General features: G+C 42.4%; 1 protein-coding gene across 1 annotated transcript in view; it reads right to left on the bottom strand.

Moving 5' to 3' along the window:
• The window catches only part of myo7ab (myosin VIIAb), a gene marked incomplete at both ends in the record, with an annotated part of 96,631 nt that overhangs the window by 68,427 nt on the left and 5,704 nt on the right, over nucleotides 1-22,500 (bottom strand). Inside the window, 10 exons of the mRNA XM_084320296.1 lie at nucleotides 2,406-2,512; nucleotides 5,053-5,188; nucleotides 8,099-8,309; nucleotides 9,746-9,888; nucleotides 10,501-10,620; nucleotides 12,086-12,162; nucleotides 14,554-14,638; nucleotides 16,909-16,977; nucleotides 17,716-17,829; nucleotides 18,097-18,239. Coding sequence (XP_084176422.1) covers nucleotides 2,406-2,512; nucleotides 5,053-5,188; nucleotides 8,099-8,309; nucleotides 9,746-9,888; nucleotides 10,501-10,620; nucleotides 12,086-12,162; nucleotides 14,554-14,638; nucleotides 16,909-16,977; nucleotides 17,716-17,829; nucleotides 18,097-18,239 — 1,205 coding nt within the window. The remainder of the gene's footprint in view (nucleotides 1-2,405; nucleotides 2,513-5,052; nucleotides 5,189-8,098; nucleotides 8,310-9,745; nucleotides 9,889-10,500; nucleotides 10,621-12,085; nucleotides 12,163-14,553; nucleotides 14,639-16,908; nucleotides 16,978-17,715; nucleotides 17,830-18,096; nucleotides 18,240-22,500) is intronic.

Genomic DNA, 22,500 nt, shown 5'->3' with positions numbered 1-22,500 from the left:
GCTTGAGAAAATACCATGTTCTGCAATAGAAATGATTGAAGTGAGATGAACAGACTGAACTTTATTTTATTAGATAAAACATGTTGACAAAGTTTTACTTTGCAGTTGAAAAAAGGTAATAAATTAAATTTGATCAAAAAAATTAAAATGTTCGCAATACTCAGCGTATCGCGATATATTTAGTATCGCGATACTATCGTATCGTGACGCAAGTATCGCGATAGTATCGTATCGTGAGGTCTCTGGCGATTCCCACCCCTATTATTTACCTTGGCAGGAGGGCTCATTGACTGTTGATAGCCACATAGAAACTGACATTAGAGGACAAGATACATGAAAAAGAGAAAAGATCGAGAGGAGGGGCACACTGTTAGTATAGCCAACCCCCAAGAGGAGAGAGGCTTAAAGGACGCAAAGCCACCTGCGGCAGCATCAGCGCTAGGAGACATTAACAGCCTGAAGACATACAACACCATCTCAAAACGCTCACAAGAAAAAAACAGTAGGCCTACCAGTGGGCTGAAATACGTGTACTCTATTGATTAATGTCACAGATACCAAGAACTGAGGACTAATGATAATAGAAGTTAAATCAGTTAAATTAGAACATGAAATGGGAGGTTGATTTTTTCATTAGATTAAAACTAAAAGATTAACTGTCTGTAGAAAGAAGACAAAAAAACTTTCTATAAGCTACAGAATAAAATAGTTCAAAAACATTCAGTACCAAGTAAAGTACTCATATCAGTACTCTGTACTGGCGAGTACTCAAAATGATATACTCTGGTACTTGTGGTATTGGTGGGTCTCTAACTCCAAGCAATACTTTTATTTTTTTTGATCAAATCTTTTTTTATTTTCAATTTTCAAACACAAAACAAACACAACTCACAACACAATAATAACAATAATACATAAAAGACATCCAAGAACATAAACTAACACAACAATGATTAGACAATAAAGTTGTCACAAAGTAAAAGGATAATAAAATAAAATATACACAATAAAAAAGTGCTTACCGAGCCCCCTCCACCTCCAGGCCCGGCAACCGCAAGCCACAACCCCGGAGGACCCACAGCCCGGCCCCCCCGTGAGCCAAAGCACCACGCCTCTTTAGTGCCTCGACCCGCAGAGACCCCGAACCGCGGCCACCCCCAGCCAGAGCCCACGATCACCAGACCCAGATCAGAAGGGAACACGCCAACATTATGGGGAATGCACTTACGGTCTTCTCCAGAGTCAGACAAGAAGATATATACAGTACCAACTTCCTCTCTATGCGTTCAGTAGAAAGCTAACCTAGCTTAGCACTAATTAATGGAAGTGGATACAGACCACTAGCTTAAAGGTCCCATGTTTTGCTATTCCTTTCACTATTTGGGCAATGTTACACAATTCCTGTGAGTCTATGGAACACATCTGTAAGTTTTTTTTCAAAGAAATTCATTGTTTTGTATTTCTAATCAAGTACTCTAAAGCAGCATTTTTCCACTTCAAGATTTCAGGCTGTTTTGGGCTGGGCTCTGCCCATACTCGCAAAGCGCTTTGAGTGACAGTCACCCACAGTCTGCACTGGCAGACAGAGAAAGACAGACAGGGAGACTAATTAATTTCGCCGCGGGGGGGGGGGGCATAATCCTACGGGACAATGCATTGGTAACTTGTTTCAAATGAGAATATATATATAGAGGGAGAGAGAGAGAGAGAGAGAGAGAGAGAGAGAGAGAGAGAGAGAGAGAGAGAGAGAGAGAGAGAGGGGGAGAGAGAGGGAGAGAGAGGGATACGGAGCATTTACACACACTGTGAAAATGCTCCGTATCCCTCTCTCTCCTCTCGCTTGCTCGTTCTCGGCTCTCTCTCTGTCGGCACCCGCGCCACGTCATCCCGTTTGAGGAAGTGTCAGTATTTCCACTCGCTCTGTTGTTGAGCGAATTGTTGATTGTGGGCGGTGACTACAACCAGTGCCTTATTCACGTCAGCGAGCGAGTCAAATCAGAATGTCTTAGTTCAGTGAGGGAGGATCTTGTGAACTCGAGACTGGACTGATGAGCCAAAATGAAAATTAGAGACACAGACCCCATTGATACAACCCCACATTGCTAGAAAACAATGCTAAACACTGGAAAAGGCTATTTATAAGACATGGGACCTCTGGGATAGGTATTTTTGGCCAACAGCTAGGCTAGCTGGTTCGTATCCACTTCCATTAATTTGAGCTAAGCTAGGCTAGCTTGCAGCCAGATAGCTTTCTACTGAACGCACAGAGGAAATAGGTAACTATCATCTTGTCTGACTCTGGAAAAGACGGTAAGCACATTTCCCATAATGCTAGCATGTTCCTTTAATCAATGACTTGATTCATTGAGCAAACATACATTCTTTGTGGCATCAGGTAATCTCACCATGGCGACGTCGGACTGAAAGATCTGCTTGATGAACTTGTTCTTGGAGGAGTGGACTAGCTGGATGATGTCAGTGTGGAGGCTGTCTCGGTTTTTCTCCAAGAAGCCTGTCGGTTATGAGAGGAGAGAGATAAACCTGACGGCGTTGCATCATGGCTGGATCTCAAGCTCCAGAGTCTGATGACTTATTGTGGACTGAGGAGTGTCGTTAAGAGGCCAGCTCAATTAAATGAGGGGCAAAAGAAGGAGCTTTCAGGACTGAAATAACAACAAACATGGTTGGACATAAAACTGGGCCCCGTTCCCCGTACCTGGATAACTGAGTTAGCCGGATAACTTTCGGTTAAGTCTGACTTAAGCCGGACTTTCCGGCTCCCCGTACCTGGATTGTCCAAATCACCATGACAACAGATCCAAAAGTTTGAGCCTGGTCGAAAGCAGGGTTTAAGTTCAAGTTAGCCGGATGAAGCACAGCCACGCCCCCGCAAAGAAAGTGACAGCGCGCTTCCTGAAATTATTCCCACAGTCTAGGATCTGCTTTATACCATTCTGAATTATGTTTTTGTGCTCCATTCTTCCAGAGGGGGCTTTTGAAATGTAAAATAGACCCAAAATGCTGATACTAAATTCACTTTGTCCTAAATAATGCACGTTATATATACCGTGGCGCTCGCTCGGTGCGATGTACACATTATGTGGTTATTCTAACAACGCGCAGCATTGCAAATGTGAATCCCGCGGGGATATTTTTAATGATTGAAACCTATCGCTCGTTTGGCTCTGATTCCTTTCATATTCTCCGCTGTGGATGTTTAATGGAGCGCCTGGATTGTGTTTCATTCAAGCATAAAATTGAAGTGTCTATGCGTGGATTGTGGATCTTGTCTCGTTCATTAATGTATAAACAATGAATTTATCCCATCTGGCACAGTGGCTCAGCGGTAGTGCTCAATCCTGGCAACCCAGCGACCGGTGTTCGAAACCCCGTTTTTCCAATATAATTTTTTGGAATATAATATTAATGATTATACGCCAAAGTAGCCTAGTTTCAAGTTAAAATATTATAAATCTACATGCATTGAGGATGTCATTCTTTATATAGCTCTCAACGTGCACCAAATTGAATTATTCCTACATCGCAAAAAGAAGGGAAAGACTAGGTTTCGAACCCCGGTCGTCTGCGTGAAAGTCAAAAGAAGAACACGTTACACCACAGTGGAGATAAGTAAAAGATCGACTATACATCAATCAATGGGAAGAGAGCCGTATCGTTATTTTGTATAACAGTTTAACTAATTATTTTCGCTAGCAAGATCTCATTTGATTATTCAATCCAGCAGGCAAGTTTAAAGAAATATAATCTGATTGATTGAGGTAATGAGGGACTTAAAATTAGCCTATAGATAACGCATTTAACTTGTCGGCGAGGCGATTGAGCCGTACTGCAATATGTTACTAAAGTTTTAAATTAATTAATCAATCAATGCCGCTAGAGAATCAGGATCTCTGCTCTCGACACTTGCTGCCTTCTCGGCTGAGGCGGGCACGCGCACTTATCCTGGGTCTCAAGTCTGGCTTGAGTTAACGAGACTGAATCCACCTTCGAGGAACAGGAAAATCCCGGCTTCAAACATCGGGTTAACTGAATCTGGATAATGACATCTTGATCGACTTAGTTGAACCAGGTACGGGGAACGGGGCCCTGGACTCTCGAAGAGACGTATGCGAGTGCCAGTCATAATCATAATCATAACAGCAATGGGAGGGGGGACAGGATGAAGTCTCCATCTATCAAATGGATCAACTAGGCTATATTATAATATCATATCATATCATATATAATATGGCACTCTATAATAATAATAATAATAATAATAATAATAATAATAATAATAATAATAATAATAATAATAATAATAATAATAATAATAATAACAAATAATAATAATAATAATAATAATAATAATAATAATAATAATAATAATAATAATAATAATAATAATAATAATAATAATAATAATAAATCCAATTTTTATAGCGCCTTTCAAGAAACCCAAGGACCTTAAGACCTACAGCTGATGGTAATCTATTCTAAAATCGTTTTGTTTGTGTCTTTCTGGCATGAGGCCCATCGTGTGTACTGTATGTTAATAGGGTTGATACTGGAAGTCTTCCTCTGAGGCCTCTGTTCACACCTTGGATTCTTGGATTCTTATGGACACCATGCAAGCAAACCATTGTTACCGTAGTGTCTTTATACCAGTATCACAGTACATATTAATACTACAATATTACATTTACATTTACTACAACTATGTACATACATCTGATTAGCACTATACTCAGTAGTACTCATTTATATATTTTATACCTGTACATTGAATATCACTATTGTACTTTACTGTTACATTTGCACTCTGGTTGGATGCCAAACTTATTTTCGTTGTACTGTACTTGTGCTGTATGATGACAATACATTTTAATCTAATTCCCTGTGGTATTTCATACTCATTTGATCAAGACCTGACGATTGTTTAGTAAAGAATCAGTGAGTGACTTTGCCATCGTATGGATTACACAGGAGGAATAGGATTTAATAACATTATGCGGCATTAACGTTAAATGTTTTGACCAATGAAATAAGTACCTTTGGTCTCATAGTGTACCACGCCGGCAAAGTGCTGGATGCCAAACTGGGTTGCGTAGCTGTTCTTGGGGCGGATGTAGTTGATGTTTAACTTGTGCTGGGAGTTGAGTTTATATAACATGGTGGCATCAGAGCCCTGCGGGGAGAACAGGAAGTAGAACAGAGAGTAGAACAGGAAGTAGAACAGCGAGTAGAACAGGAAGTAGAACAGAGAGTAGAACAGGAAGTAGAACAGAGGGGAGAACAGGAAGTAGAACAGACAACGTCAGGAACCTTGAGCTTCACTGCATCACTTCACTGCTGGACTGGAGCTCTGGACCTTATCACACTCACACTTAAAGGAACACGCCAACATTTTGGGAAATTAGCTTACCGTCTTCTCCAGAGAGAGAGACAAGAAGATAGATACCAGTTTCCTCTCTGTGCGTTCAGTAGAAAAAGATCTGGCTTCACGTTAGCCTAGCTTAGCACAATGAATTAGAGGTCTGCAAGCCTGAGGGGCCCGCGGGGTCCGACACCATGGACAGATTAGGGCCGGGCTTGGGCCGATTTTTTTATGCATAGATAGGGTTCGGGTAGGGCTCGGGCTCCTTTTATTTGTCTCACTTAATTTTAGACGCGCGTGCATAAGAGAGTTGTGCGCATGCGCGCACACACACACACACACACACACACACAGAGGAAGACACACACAAGCGTGCCGTCACGTCACATAGTGTTTCCATCAAAGCAACAAGCTAGACCGTTGGAGCGTGCGTGTCGGAGATGGAGAAGCTGCCATTGCTAGCTAGACTCGCACGCTACGTGTTGAGTATACCCGCAAGCAGCAGCTCGAGTGAGAGAAATGTCAGCACTGCAGGGAGAACGCTGAAGGAGAGGAGAACAGCGCTGAAGCCATCAACGGTGGATGCCATTCTTTTCCTTCACAGCGCCCACGAATGAACAGCAGAGTGGAATAAACTGTAAAAAGTTTTGCAAGATTGTTCTTGGATTTAGCCGGTTGGCGAAGATTTGTGTGTTTTGTTAACATTATTCAACGCAAGACGTTTTTGTTGCTGACGTTCATCTAACAGTGAAGTGAAAATGTTTTGTCTTAATTAATGTAGCATTTGTGTGTGTAACGTAGGTAGCGTGTGTGTGTGTGTGTGTGATGTCTGGGGAACATGTCTATGTTCCCCGGGTCCTATGTTCCCCGGGTTCTATGTTCCCCGTTTTTTTTTGATAAAGGGTTCTATGTTCCCCCGTCCGCAAAAGGGTTCTATGTTCCCCGGGTCCTATGTTCCCCGGTAGCCGCAAAAGGGTTCTATGTTCCCCGGGTCCTATGTTCCCCCTATGTTTCCCCGGTAGCGAGTGGATTCCAAAGATAGTCACTTTTATAGATAATTCATTTGTATCTCAACGGAGTCACGGATCTAGTCGGGCCACGTAGCATTATGTCGACAAAAATCTAATACAATAAACAAGTGTAAATCAAAGAATTTTAAACGAAGTTTAGCCTATTAAATCGTTTTTATAAGCGTTCGTTATTATTTGCGGTCTGTGTGTGTGTGTCTGTCCTGCTGTACCTTAGGGAACTTGCTGTCTTGCTGTACCTGAACAGGTCCTGCATTATTACCTTAGGGAACTTGCTGTCTTGCTCTACCTTAGGGAACTTGCTGTATTGCTGTACCTTAGGGAACTTGCTGTCTTGCTGTACCTTAGGGAACTTGCTGTCCTGCTGTACCTTAGGGAACTTGCTGTCCTGCTGTACCTTAGGGAACTTGCTGTCTTGCTGTACCTTAGGGAACTTGCTGTCCTGCTGTACCTTAGGGAACTTGCTGTCCTGCTGTACCTTAGGGAACTTGCTGTCTTGCTGTACCTTAGGGAACTTGCTGTCTTGCTGTACCTTAGGGAACTTGCTGTCTTGCTGTACCTTAGGGAACTTGCTGTCTTGCTGTACCTTAGGGAACTTGCTGTCTTGCTGTACCTTAGGGAACTTGCTGTATTGCTGTACCTTAGGGAACTTGCTCTCCTGCTGTACCTTAGGGAACTTGCTGTCCTGCTGTACCTTAGGGAACTTGCTGTCTTGCTGTACCTTAGGGAACGTGCTCTGCTGCTGTACCTTAGGAAACTTGCTGTCCGGCTGTACCTTAGGGAACGTGCTGTCCTGCTGTACCTTAGGGAACTTGCTGTCTTGCTGTACCTTAGGGAACGTGCTCTGCTGCTGTACCTTAGGGAACTTGCTGTCCTGCTGTACCTTAGGGAACGTGCTCTGCTGCTCTACCTTAAGGAACTTGCTGTCCTGCTGTACCTTAAAGAACTTGCTGTCCTGCTGTACCTTAGGGAACGTGCTCTGCTGCTCTACCTTAGGGAACGTGCTCTGCTGCTCTACCTTAGGGAACTTGCTCTTCTGCTGTACCTTAGGGAACTTGCTCTCCTGCTGTACCTTAGGGAACTTGCTCTGCTGCTGTACCTTAGGGAACTTGCTGTCCTGCTGTACCTTAGGGAACGTGCTCTGCTGCTGTACCTTAGGGAACTTGCTGTCCTGCTGTACCTTAAAGAACTTGCTGTCCTGCTGTACCTTAGGGAACTTGCTCTGCTGCTCTACCTTAAGGAACTTGCTGTCCTGCTGTACCTTAAAGAACTTGCTGTCCTGCTGTACCTTAGGGAACTTGCTCTGCTGCTGTACCTTAGGGAACGTGCTCTGCTGCTGTACCTTAGGGAACGTGCTCTGCTGCTCTACCTTATGGAACGTGCTCTGCTGCTTTACCTTAGGGAACGTGCTCTGCTGCTCTACCTTAGGGAACGTGCTCTGCTGCTCTACCTTAAGGAACTTGCTGTCCTGCTGTACCTTAAAGAACTTGCTGTCCTGCTGTACCTTAGGGAACTTGCTCTGCTGCTGTACCTTAGGGAACTTGCTCTGCTGCTGTACCTTAGGGAACTTGCTCTGCTGCTGTACCTTAGGGAACTTGCTCTCCTGCTGTACCTTAGGGAACTTGCTCTCCTGCTGTACCTTAGGGAACTTGCTCTCCTGCTGTACCTTAGGGAACTTGCTCTGCTGCTGTACCTTAGGGAACTTGCTCTCCTCGTCGATGAGAGAGATGATGTTCATGGGTTTGTTGGCGATCATATCCAGGGCCTCCTGGTTGTCTGTGAACTCAATGTGCTGCCAGTTGATGTCCTCCAGGTTGTACTCCTCCTGCTCCAGCTTGAAGACGTGGCGCACGAAGAACTGCTGCAGGTTCTCGTTCGCAAAGTTGATGCACAACTGCTCAAAGCTACGGGGAGAGTAGTAATAATAATAATGATATTAATAATAATAATAATAATAATAATAATAATAATAATAATAATAATAATAATAATAATAATAATAATAATAATAATAATAATAATAATAATAATAATAATGAAACTCAAATACACTTTACACACCTGAATTTCCGCATGGGGATCAATAAAGGAATACAATTATAATAATAATAATATTACACTCAAAGCGCTCCCCACAATGTAGGGTGGAAATTGCCTCCTTCACCACCACTGGTAGCACCCAACCTTGGGCTACGCAGGCTCAAGGGCTGCCATACACTGGCACCCGGCACACATCACACTACACAATGGATGAACGGCTCAGGAGACAGGTATTGATATCAGCCAATTAAGGGGAAGGGATGATTAGGTGGCCTTGATGTCAGAGACCTGATTAGGAATTGACCAGGAACGTAGAGGGAACCCCCTACTCTTTGCGATAGGCGCCCTGGGTTCTTTAACGACTGAGATTCAGTCAGGACCTCGGTTTAGCGTCTCATCCGAAGGATGGATATATCCGATAATATCTTATCTCGTCTTATCAGATAAGATCATACGATTATACGATTTAAAAAGACAACAAAAGACTAAAAGAAAACATACAAGACATTATTAGAAATCAGATTTCAAGAGGTGTGTTTTGAGTGCTTTGAGAAGAAAGAGATTGTTTGGCATGAAGGAATTAGCGAGTCTTTTGAAAGGTTTAAACAAGACAGTGGAAACAACCAAACCATCTTGAGGAAAGGAATCTGCTGTAGATTCAATCTGTCTCAAGGAAGTGTGGCACACGCATTCTAGAAAGATCCGTAGGTTCAACCTTTTTCTTGTGTTAACCGGACATTATGTGTTCATGTCTAAACCATAAAAGCAACGAACAATAAACACTATGCAACAACCATCAAATGCACACAGCACACACACCCACACGCACACACTCACTTAAACAAACAACACACTGCAGCACCCACTCTACACACTTTAGATCACCTAAACACACTTTACACTTTATATTTATTGGTAAAGGATTTGCACTACAAACTCGTACACCTTACTGTAAATTGTACCTAAATTGTACCTCATCCCATTTCTGCTCTGCACTATATAGTATTGTATATTAGTACATTGCATAGAATATTGTATATTGTATGGTAACTCAGTTACTTCTATTCTGCATCGAACATTGTACATATGTCTATACTGAACACTGTGACCTTTTTGTACTTCTATTTTACATGCTATACTATTTTATTTCATACTATCTTGTCTAGCACAGTCTCTGGAGCGTAACAGTAAGAAGCATTTTGTATAAAAGTATTCTGTACTTCTGTATGACAACTATTAAAGAAACTTGAAACTTGAACCCTGTTCTTTATCTAAATACTTCAACACACTAAGCACTGACCTGTTGACCTTGAAGTTTTCAAAGCCAAAGATGTCCAGCAGGCCGATTGACCTGCGTATGAGTTTACTCTCACAGGACTGCGGCCTGTAAATGGCTGCGTTGATCTTATCCACGATCCACACAAACAGCCTGCCGTAGATCCCCTGGAAGATCAAAGGGAAAGTCAATGAATCGCACCCATCCTTAAAGTTGCTATAGGTGTAACATTTTAAGTAGAGTAAATCTTTTTATTTGTTTATTAAAAAAGAAATAATACATCTACAGAACTTTAAAAGTATTGCCCCCCCCAAAACTTATACATTCATTAATGAATCATTAAAAAGATGTTGTGGGTCCAAAATGTATGTTACAGGCATCTATCCCCCTCGCATCTATACCCAGATTTTCATTTATACACTCAGTTAAACACTACAATATTACGCTGATGTAAATCTACATGTAAATCTACATTATACATCTACATTATAAGTAGCATATTAAGACGGATGTAAAGTAGTTTTCATAAAAATTTATATTTTGTTTAATGGATGGTTGTTTGTCTGACTGGTTGTTGGACTGTTTTATTTGTTTATCAGTTGCCAATACTGATGCACAAAAGATTTACAAAAAATATACACACATAGAGTGATTCAATATGTTAGTCAACCTGTGTTGTGTGGAAGGTCAGCTGTAGCTACAGTATCTCTTGGCACCACTGTCACCATGGAAGATATTCGGTGACTGAAATGTTTCTGGTTCAGACCCCTGGCTGTTACCTTGACAAAGGCGTCCCTGACGTCCAGGCCCTGCTCCACACTGAGGGGCGTGGACACACTCTCCCCCCGCGTGATCAGTGTCCGCTTGGTCAGACACACCATCACGTCCTTGGGGTCCACCTGCGGTTCACAGCATCAAACAGTGTGGCACACAACATACAGCATGATATGGTGTTATACACAATACATTATAATATACAGCAAGAATACACAACATAATGGAGGGGCGACAGTGGCTCAGGAGGTAGAGCGGTCGTCTGGTAATCGGAAGGCTCCCAGTTCGATTCCCAGCTCCTCCCGGCAGTGTGTCGACGTGTCCCTGAGACAAGACACTTAACCCCCTAACTGCTCCCGATGATCAGGTTGGCACCTTGCAACCTATTTACCATTTACATAATGTGACATATTCACAATAAACAAAGGATGCAGGAAGACTGTTATCAATCTGAATGGTAATGATTGAATGAATGCTCAATGAATACATTGTCAAATGTCTCAGGCAGTGTGTTACAATCTCAATGAAGAGATACAATAGCTGTGTGGTGCAACTCTAATAGCCTTATAGCATGATGCCACTGCACATTATAATAGAAATACACAAAAATAAACATGTACCTCAGTATATAATCTAAAATATAAAACAAACAAACAAACAAAGTCCAGTCCAAGGAAACTATACAAGAAGGAAGCTGTTCACTGTGTAGCACGTGAACGCACATCGGTGCCAAGTGTGGAAACTTTCAGTTCAGCCCACATTGAGTTCAATGGGATCACCGTCTCCTAGTTTATTTAAACAGGTTATTATTACCTCAGATGTCAGAATCATCAGCAATTTATTGCATTGTTAACTAGCTAACATTTGATATAGGTTGACGTATATTTCCTCAGATAGCTGGTATATTTTTTATCATAATACAGGCTTCAATATAACTGGCACCAAAGTCTGGCACCAAGCAGAGCATAGAACACATGGTGTTCTGACGTGGTGACCCTTCCTTCTTTTATAGTTTCCTTGGTCCAGTCACGCCTCTACAGTATGTAATGACAGCCTACTGCAACACTCACTCACTCACTGTAAGTCAGAACATGGCTGATAATGTCTTGTTCTCCTGAATGACTGCCATCATCTGCTTTCTCCCCCTCCTCCTACTTCTCTTCCTGACAACCCTTTTCCTCTCATCCTTTTCTCTCACTCTTGCCAGAGATGAGCAGGCAATTCTGGACCAATTAAATGATTGGTAGCGACATTATGGAGAACAAATCTGTACAAGCGTATCGACTCCAGGCAGTAAGAGCCATATTTTACTGGCATAGTCGCTCTCTCTGTCTCTCTCTCTCTCTCTCTGTCTCTCTCTCTCGCACTCTCTCTCTCGGTCTCTCTATGTCTCTGTCAATGTGTGTCTCTGTCTGTATGTGTGTGTGTGTGTGTGTGTGTGTGTGTGTGTGTGTGTGTGTGTGTGTGTGTGTATGTGTGTGTGTGTGCGTTTGTCTCTCTTTCTCTCTTTCCCTGGTTCTGTGTCTCTGTCTCTCTTGCTCTCAAACACACACACACACTCAGGGGACATAGAGAAGGTTGAGCCCGTACCTCCATCAGTGCTGCTGCGGTGGTCAGGTCAGGGGATCTTACCACCACGCAGGCGTCCAGGTTGTCATAGGTACGGGCTGGGGAGGGGAGGACGTCATTTATGACAGAGGAAATAGCAAATAATTGAATACTGTGTTGACAAAAAAAAATACATAGGACCCTGTATTTGAAGGGGTGTGGAAGTGACAAACCAAGGCCCCGAGCTGGGGGAGGGCCCTCAGAGGCCCCAAAGCTTGTCTTAAAAGTAAACAATTTGGGTTTTCCTGTGGGGGCTAAGCTAAATGTGTCCTTTTAAACATTTCTAAATATTTCTACTATAATATAATTGTTAAGTCAATGAATTGACTGTCTGGAGGTGTTTACATATCTTTTCAATTAGCACACGGTCATTGCAGTCACCAAGTCACTTTGTCTAGCAAGTAGATGACTGCAAGCGGAGCGACAGCCAACATCTTACAGAGCAAATCCAGAGCCATAGCAAACACACTGTAGCAGTGCATTGACTATGAGCACCTTATAGGTGTGTTTTTTTAAAGATTTATTTTTAGCGTTTTTCCAGCTTTTTATGGTCAGACATGACCGACAGAGGAGAGGGAAAACGGGAGAAGATGTGGGGGAGGACATGCGGCAAATCCGTCCGGGAGCGGGAGGCGAACCCGGGTCGACCGTGTAGGTATGCGGTATGTTTGACTGTATTTTTTTTTTATAAAGTACAAACAAATGTACACAGCCCCTTTAAAGTCTAAATATTAATACTCTAAATCACCCTGCAAGTTAAGTTAAGAAAGTAAAAACGGGGGTGCTCCAGTAGCACACCATGTTACCGCGCTGCGTCGCGGGACTCCGTGCTGCGTCACGGATCTGGTTGACTCCGAGTTCGATTCCCGGACTCGCCGTCATTTGCCGAATGTCTCCCCCTGCTCTCTCTCCCGTTTCACCCTGCAACTGTCGGTCATGCTTGACCAGAAAAGCGATAAACGCTAAAAAAGAAAGTTTAAAAAAAAAGAAAGTAAAAACATGCTCAGCTACTGTGTCGACTCTGTCAACAATGTATTCCCTGCATTGCAAACAAGGAGAATAAGAAAGCAGTGCTCTAAAACAGACAGTGACACATGTTAGGCCATGGACAACCATTTAATAAGATCCTATCTGACCCCCATCTGAGAAGGTTTCTGGTGTTGGATTTGACTGACCAGCCAAAACTCACAGCCTTGGGTTTAGTACAGATAATTACAGAACTGTACTAGAGACTAGGAGATAACAGTAAAGAAGAGTGATCAAAATAATCATCTCTCCTACAGCACATTCTGTCACTGCGCTGGCTTCTACTAAATAAAACACCAGTGAAAATACTGTAAAACTTGACACGTAAGGCAGGTCTAAAAAAAAAAAAAAAGGTTTTATGTACATGTTATGTGGCTTCATAATGGGCAGGTGTGACGTACGTATGTTGGTCCTCCTCCTTATTATATTTGTATTTGTATATGGTGCTGTGTTCACCTTGATAATAAACTCCTTTTTCTGTCTCCCCTGCTCAGGTGCCACCCGCCCCTTCCTGTAGAGTGGCTGATTACCCGATGATGACTACAGCTGAGCCATTGCCACTGTTTTAATCTTAATACAGGCTTCAATATAACTGGCACCAAGCAGAGCATAGAACGCTGGTATTCTGACGTGGTATATATATATATAAAATGTATTAATTGACTAAGAGGGTAAAGCCCATATATATAAACCAGTAGATGCTCCACCTTCTGAGCCACTATGTGACCAACATCTTGAGTTAATCACATTTACTTAATACAGCCTGGTATCCAAGCTGATGAATCAGTGCATTAATGGAAAGAGCAGGAGCTGAGTCTGACCAGACATCTTGTCCTGAGCACCACTGGGGTCTGCTGCAGTGAAGTGTTCATAATTACATAATCCATAGGATTAGTGGATGAATACCCAGTTCTTTATTTATTTGATGTATGTGTTGGTACATATTGTACAAGTAATATTCATACTGTTTTAAATAAACAATTAGATATTTCCCATCTTTGCTGACCAAGATTCTTGTGCAAACGGAATTAGAAGTCTGTCCCATATATAGATTTTATTTGTTTGTTTTACATTATTATTATTACATTATGTGTCGTCTGTCTCTTTTCTATCTTATTTAATTTAATTTAATTATATTGTCCCCTTTCCCTGTTACCCTTCAAGAGGACCTCTTGTCCTCTCACCAGGCCATCATTGTAAATAAGAATTTGTTCTTAATTGACCTGGCTGGTTAAATAAATAAGACGCCTGTCCCAAATAAAGGCGGATTGAGTTCAGCGATTGAATATACTATTCCATCAGTTGGCTTGGGACCCACTGCAACCACTTCAAGGACCCTTCTGAGGTCTTTGATAACCCCCCCCCCCCCTTCTCGCCATGCCGCCTCTCAAAACGGGGTCACATGCTGCTGCAGTGTAACGTACCCTCAAAGCGCAGGTTGCCCATGTGCAGGATGGCTGCCAGCAGCTTGGAGATCTCCCAGCTCTCCGTCTCCGTAAACATCAGCACCTTAGAAAGGATGGGGTTAGGAAAAGTATTCATTGATATGATTAAAGTATTATACAAGGACCCATCGGCCATGATTACAACAGGCACATTCATCTCCGAAATCTTTCCGGTATCACGCTCAGCCAGACAGGGTTGCCCTCTTAGTCCCGGACTATTCAATCTATCATTAGAGCCTTTAGCACAATATATAAGACAATCCCAATACATAGAACCAATCGTAATCAAGGGCACACAACATAAAATTTGTTTATATGCGGACGACGTAATATTGTTCATGCAAAGCCCCAACACCACATTGCCTCATCTACTCAAGTTGATAGAGAACTTTGGTGATTTATCGGGATTTAAAATAAATTGGCCGAAGTCGGCTTTCCTTCCACTTAACATCCATGCAAAAAAAGACACAACCCTCCCAGGTGCGATACCCATGGTAAAACATTTTAGATGCTTGGGTGTGGAAATATTTCCCACCATAAGACAAACGGTGAAGCACAATTACACAAAAATACAGAACAAAATCAAAGACGACCTGGACAGGTGGGCAAAACTTAAAAACTCAGTACAGGCAAGGGTATCAATAGTTAAGATGGATGTATTACCAAGAATCAACTTCATCAGCTCAATGCTACCGTTACCCCCTCCAGAGGGCTACTGGAAAAGATTACACTCCTCCACATACAAATTTATTTGGAATAACAAACCACCTTGCATAAAAAGATCCACCGCACAGAGAAATAAAGCAGACGGTGGCATGGCAGTTCCAGATTTTTTACAATATTTTAAGGCTTTCACATTAAGACCATTGACAATATGGTTTGATCCCCAGGCTTTGGTATCTTGGAGAGAATTGGAAGAAAACATAGTAGCCCCACAGAGACTGAAGGACATAGCACACACTAAACTTCCAATCAAGCACTGTGAGCGGAAATTTGGCCCCATAATTACCCATGCAATCCGAACATGGCGGGAAACACAAAAAAAATATCCTAACCCTCAAAAATGGCATAATCACACTCCCATATTCAATAACAATGCACTCTTAATGGGAAAACGTCCTATAAGATTCCCTATATGGGAAGAGCAAGGCATACACTCATATATATTATTATAGATATTTTTAATAACCAGGGCTTCTGTAGTTATGGAGAAATATGCACAAAGTTTAACCTCACCGAGTCCACATGGCTTTTTTACATACAGTTACGCCTATGTTTGAAGTCTCACGGTGTTCCATTACACATACCAGTTGAACACCACAGATACCACAAATTTTTCTATGAAAGAGAAACATTGGGAGGTTTTGTATCAGGTTTTTATTATCAATTACTAACGTCCTCGTATGAAACCCTTCAACTAGACACTGTCTGGAGGAGGGATATTCCAGACCTGGAAAGTGACTTTGATTGGCAAGAAGCATGGGCAAATGTCCGTCTTACATCAAGGAACCCGGACCATCAACAAATCAATCTTAACTATATTCACAGGACATACTTGACTCCTATAAGACTGAACAGAATGGGCCTGAAACAGGACTCAAAATGCTCCCAATGTACAAATGGAGACGAAGGGACATTTATGCACATGTATTGGGACTGCCCACCAGTTAAGGCATTCTGGAAAGATGTGACCCATCAATTATAAAAACTCGTATCTTGGAATATACCAGTACACCCCTCTGTATTGCTTTTAAATTATGTTTTTGAGTTTGCAGTAAATCCACAGCTAAAGAGATTGGTCTTATCGGGTATCACAGTAGCTAAAAAACTGATCGCATCACGCTGGTTTCAACCGGAAAAAATGTGCCGGAAAGTTTGGTCTCTTACATATCTCGATGTGATATATCAAGAAATATCTACAGCAAGAATTCTGGGTCTCAACGAATCCAAAATGTCAATGTGGGTAGAAGTGGTGGAGAGAATAAAAGCTAGCTTATAATGGTAGTGTCTGGTTAGGAGTGAGGGATAATGGAGGTACTATCCAAGGAGGGGTCCGGGAGGGGGGGGGTTCGAGCTGGAGCATAATGGGTTTTAGAAAATAGGTATTAGGGGTATATCCTATATAAGCATTTGTATAATTGTTAATTTCGCTGGATATACACTGTATACGGTTAAAATATTATTATAGACTTATTTTTTTTGTCTTGTTTCTGTACTTGCATGTAATTTTAACCACCTTGACTGTTAGTTTCATTATGCATTATGTGTTGAGTACTGACTTTTAATAATTTTTGTTTTGCAATAATAAAAAAAAAAAAAAAAAAACATCAGCACCTTCATGGCAGACAGGATGCTGGAGTAATCACTCAGGTCATCACGGCCGTCACACTGGGTACACTTACCCTACGGGAGGGGGGGAGAGAGAGAGAGAGAGAGAGAGAGAGAGAGAGAGAGAGAGAGAGAGAGAGAGAGAGAGAGAGAGAGAGAGAGAGAGAGAGAGAGAGAGAGAGAGAGAGAGAGAGAGAGGGAGAGGGAGAGGGAGAGAGAGAGGGAGACAATGGATTTGTCGGGGTGCTGCTACAGTAGGTCATGTACATAAGACAGGAGTACGGTAGAGGTAGGCAACAGCTCAATGAAATGACGAGGTAGCAGTCCCTATAAGACAAGGTATTTCTATTTTTCATGCATCATTTCATGGAGCTGTAATTAACACAACACAAGGATTCCATGTCCGTGATGACTATGCTGGTAGCCACTCATTTACTCATTTCCATTGTTGTGTGTGAGATGAGATCATGTGCAAAGTAATCTAGTGCATGTACTGTAAACATGTCATGCACATTCATTATACAGGCCACAGCCTACTATGTATTCTGGCGTTGTGCTCCTCTGCATGCTACTAACACACAGACACACACACACACACACACACACACACACACACACACACACACACACACACACACACACACACACACACACACACACACACACACACACACACACACACACACACACACACACACACACACACACACACACACACACACACACACACACACACACACACACACACACACACACACACACACACACACACACACACACACACACACAGTCAGTTATGTGTTGGTCATTCACCATGGTGAGGTAGGAGTAGTCTGTGGCGAGACCCAGACCCAGCTTTGTCTTCAGCTCCGGGGCCATACCCTGCAGCATGCAGTAGAATATATGGTAGTTCCTCTCGTCCTGGGCCTGAGACACATGGAGGTGGGCGGTGGAGAGGAGGGATGGAGAGAGAGAGGGGAGGAGGGAGGGAGGAGGGAGGGAGAGAGAGAGGGGAGGAGGGAGGGAGAGAGGGGAGGAGGGAGGGAGGGAGAGAGAGAGGGGAGGGAGAGAGGGGAGGAGGGAAGGAGGGAGGGAGGGAGAGAAAGAGACGAGAGATACAGTAGGAGTTAGAGGTAAATTTTTCCCCTCCCAAAACTACAGAGTGGAGCTTTAATATTTTTTACGGTCGCTCACCTGCCGGCAGACGCGGGACTTCTCCAGCAGGTACTGCTCTATCTTGGCTCCCTCTATGGCCCCGCGCTTATTGAAGTGAATATCTATGTATTTCCCAAAGCGACTGGAGTTGTCATTACGAATGGTCTTGGCGTTCCCAAACGCTGCAGGAATGAATGAATCATTGAGTCAGTCCACATGGAGAACATGTGCATTTCAATCAAACAATCAATCAACCAATCAATCAATCAATCAATCAATCAATCAATCAATCAATCAATCAATCAATCAATCAATCAACCAATCAATCGATCAATCACTCAATCAATAAATCAACCAACCAATCAATTAATCAATCAATCAATCAATCAATCAGGAGGTGCCTATCTTTCATTTTTTTTACCTTTCACTTGTTCTCCCATCCCCCAATTTAGTCATCATGCCAATTTCCCCCTAGTCATTGTGCTGCCCTACTGTCGGTCTGGAACGGGTGTAGATTACCGCATGCCTCCTCCGATACATGTGGAGTCACCAGCCGCTTGTTGTCACCTGACAGCGAGGAGTTTCACAGGGAGAGCGTAACGCACGCTGAGGTTCACACTGTCTCCCCCAGATCCCCTCCCTGCTGAACAAGTGCCCCGACCGACCAGTAGGAGTCACTCAAGCTCAGCGTTTATAACAGTCGGATTGAGAAGAATGAACTACTCCCAACGCATGATGTGTGGTAGATTATGTTGGCGACTTTTTGGGGTACATCCTAGACAAGGTAAGGGCTATATGATATCAATCTTGCGTTGATCCAAGCATGTCTTCAATTGGTGGCGATCAAAGCATCAAAAAACAACCCCCCCCCCCCTTTCATGCATTCATGATGAAACATAATACCTATGATATAGATTTGATTTGAGAATAATAGCGGGTCCAGGCAAGAAACGGCAACGGTTTTAGTGTAATACACGCATACGGCTATTGCTCAGCATTTCGGGAATTACCCCAGACCAATCTAAAACCATACTCATATTCACCACACTATAAAACGGGAATGTATAGATGAAGAAATTATTTCTTTTTCACATATTGAACGATAGATACTCGATGTCAAATGGACCATAGTATTGTATCCATAGCTATAATATATAATATAGTTATAGCTCTAGAAACAAGGTGACTCACTCCTATCTTTTAAAGCGTGGCAGTGGCTAATCAGGGCCAAGGCTAATCCCCGGCAGTCAATGAGTTAATACTTCGAGTTTCTTTACAAAGTTCAGTTCTAAATTACTTTATAGAACAACAGAGCAGGGCATCGCTCTTAACACTTTATAGAACAACAGAGCAGGGCATCGCTCTTAACACTTTATAGAACGACAGAGCAGGGCATCGCTCTTAGCACTTTATAGAACAACAGAGCAGGGCATCGCTCTTAACACTTTATAGAACAACAGAGCAGCGCATCGCTCTTAACACTTTATAGAACAACAGAGCAGGGCATCGCTCTTAACACTTTATAGAACAACAGAGCAGGGCATCGCTCTTAACACTTTATAGAACAACAGAGCAGGGCATCGCTCTTAACACTTTATAGAACAACAGAGCAGGGCATCGCTCTTAACACTTTATAGAACAACAGAGCAGGGCATCGCTCTTAACACTTTATAGAACAACAGAGCAGTGCATCGCTCTTAACACTTTATAGAACAACAGAGCAGTGCATCACTCTTAACACTTTATAGAACAGAGCAGTGCATCGCTCTTAACACTTTATAGAACAACAGAGCAGTGCATCGCTCTTAACACTTTATAGAACAACAGAGCAGTGCATCACTCTTAACACTTTATAGAACAGAGCAGCGCATCGCTCTTAACACTTTATAGAACAACAGAGCAGTGCATCGCTCTTAACACTTTATAGAACAACAGAGCAGGGCATCGCTCTTAACACTTTATAGAACAACAGAGCAGGGCATCGCTCTTAACACTTTATAGAACAACAGAGCAGGGCATCGCTCTTAACACTTTATAGAACAACAGAGCAGTGCATCGCTCTTAACACTTTATAGAACAGAGCAGTGCATCACTCTTAACACTTTATAGAACAACAGAGCAGTGCATTGCTCTTAACACTTTATAGAACAACAGAGCAGTGCATCGCTCTTAACACTTTATAGAACAACAGAGCTGTGCATCACTCTTAACACTTTATAGAACAACAGAGCAGTGCATCGCTCTTAACACTTTATAGAACAACAGAGCAGTGCATCGCTCTTAACACTTTATAGAACAACAGAGCAGTGCATCGCTCTTAACACTTTATAGAACAACAGAGCAGTGCATCGCTCTTAACACTTTATAGAACAACAGAGCAGTGCATCGCTCTTAACACTTTATAGAACAACAGAGCAGCGCATCGCTCTTAACACTTTATAGAACAACAGAGCAGGGCATCGCTCTTAACACTTTATAGAACAACAGAGCAGTGCATCACTCTTAACACTTTATAGAACAGAGCAGGGCATCGCTCTTAACACTTTATAGAGCAACAGAGCAGTGCATCGCTCTTAACACTTTATAGAACAACAGAGCAGGGCATCGCTCTTAACACTTTATAGAACAGAGCAGGGCATCGCTCTTAACACTTTATAGAACAACAGAGCAGTGCATCGCTCTTAACACTTTATAGAACAACAGAGCAGGGCATCGCTCTTAACACTTTATAGAACAGAGCAGTGCATCACTCTTAACACTTTATAGAACAACAGCAGTGCATCGCTCTTAACACTTTATAGAACAGAGCAGTGCATCACTCTTAACACTTTATAGAACAACAGAGCAGGGCATCACTCTTAACACTTTATAGAACAACAGAGCAGTGCATCACTCTTAACACTTTATAGAACAACAGAGCAGGGCATCGCTCTTAACACTTTATAGAACAGAGCAGTGCATCGCTCTTAACACTTTATAGAACAACAGAGCAGTGCATCGCTCTTAACACTTTATAGAACAACAGAGCAGGGCATCGCTCTTAACACTTTATAGAACAACAGAGCAGGGCATCACTCTTAACACTTTATAGAACAACAGAGCAGGGCATCGCTCTTAACACTTTATAGAACAACAGAGCTGTGCATCACTCTTAACACTTTATAGAACAACAGAGCAGGGCATCGCTCTTAACACTTTATAGAACAACAGAGCAGTGCATCGCTCTTAACACTTTATAGAACAACAGAGCAGGGCATCGCTCTTAACACTTTATAGAACAACAGAGCAGGGCATCGCTCTTAACACTTTATAGAACAACAGAGCAGGGCATCGCTCTTAACACTTTATAGAACAACAGAGCAGTGCATCGCTCTTAACACTTTATAGAACAACAGAGCAGGGCATCGCTCTTAACACTTTATAGAACAGAGCAGTGCATCGCTCTTAACACTTTATAGAACAACAGAGCAGTGCATCGCTCTTAGCATTTTATAGAACAACAGAGCAGGGCATCGCTCTTAACACTTTATAGAACAACAGAGCAGGGCATCGCTCTTAACACTTTATAGAACAGAGCAGTGCATCGCTCTTAACACTTTATAGAACAACAGAGCAGTGCATCGCTCTTAGCATTTTATAGAACAACAGAGCAGGGCATCGCTCTTAACACTTTATAGAACAACAGAGCAGTGCATCGCTCTTAACACTTTATAGAACAACAGAGCAGTGCATCGCTCTTAACACTTTATAGAACAACAGAGCAGTGCATCGCTCTTAACACTTTATAGAACAACAGAGCAGTGCATCGCTCTTAACACTTTATAGAACAGAGCAGTGCATCGCTCTTAACACTTTATAGAACAACAGAGCAGGGCATCGCTCTTAACACTTTATAGAACAACAGAGCAGTGCATCGCTCTTAGCACTTTATAGAACAGAGCAGTGCATCGCTCTTAACACTTTATAGAACAACAGAGCAGGGCATCGCTCTTAACACTTTATAGAACAGAGCAGTGCATCGCTCTTAACACTTTATAGAACAACAGAGCAGGGCATCGCTCTTAACACTTTATAGAACAACAGAGCAGGGCATCGCTCTTAACACTTTATAGAACAGAGCAGTGCATCGCTCTTAACACTTTATAGAACAACAGAGCAGGGCATCGCTCTTAACACTTTATAGAACAACAGAGCAGTGCATCGCTCTTAGCACTTTATAGAACAACAGAGCAGTGCATCACTCTTAACACTTTATAGAACAACAGAGCAGTGCATCGCTCTTAACACTTTATAGAACAACAGAGCAGTGCATCGCTCTTAACACTTTATAGAACAACAGAGCAGTGCATCACTCTTAACACTTTATAGAACAACAGAGCAGTGCATCGCTCTTAACACTTTATAGAACAACAGAGCAGGGCATCGCTCTTAACACTTTATAGA

The sequence above is a fragment of the Notolepis coatsorum genome (genome assembly GCF_963971535.1).
Source record: "Notolepis coatsorum genome assembly, chromosome: 8".
In the NCBI taxonomy this organism is placed as follows: Eukaryota; Metazoa; Chordata; class Actinopteri; order Aulopiformes; family Paralepididae; genus Notolepis; species Notolepis coatsorum.
Note: the sequence above shows the minus strand (reverse complement) of the source record. Positions and strands in the feature narration are given on the sequence as shown.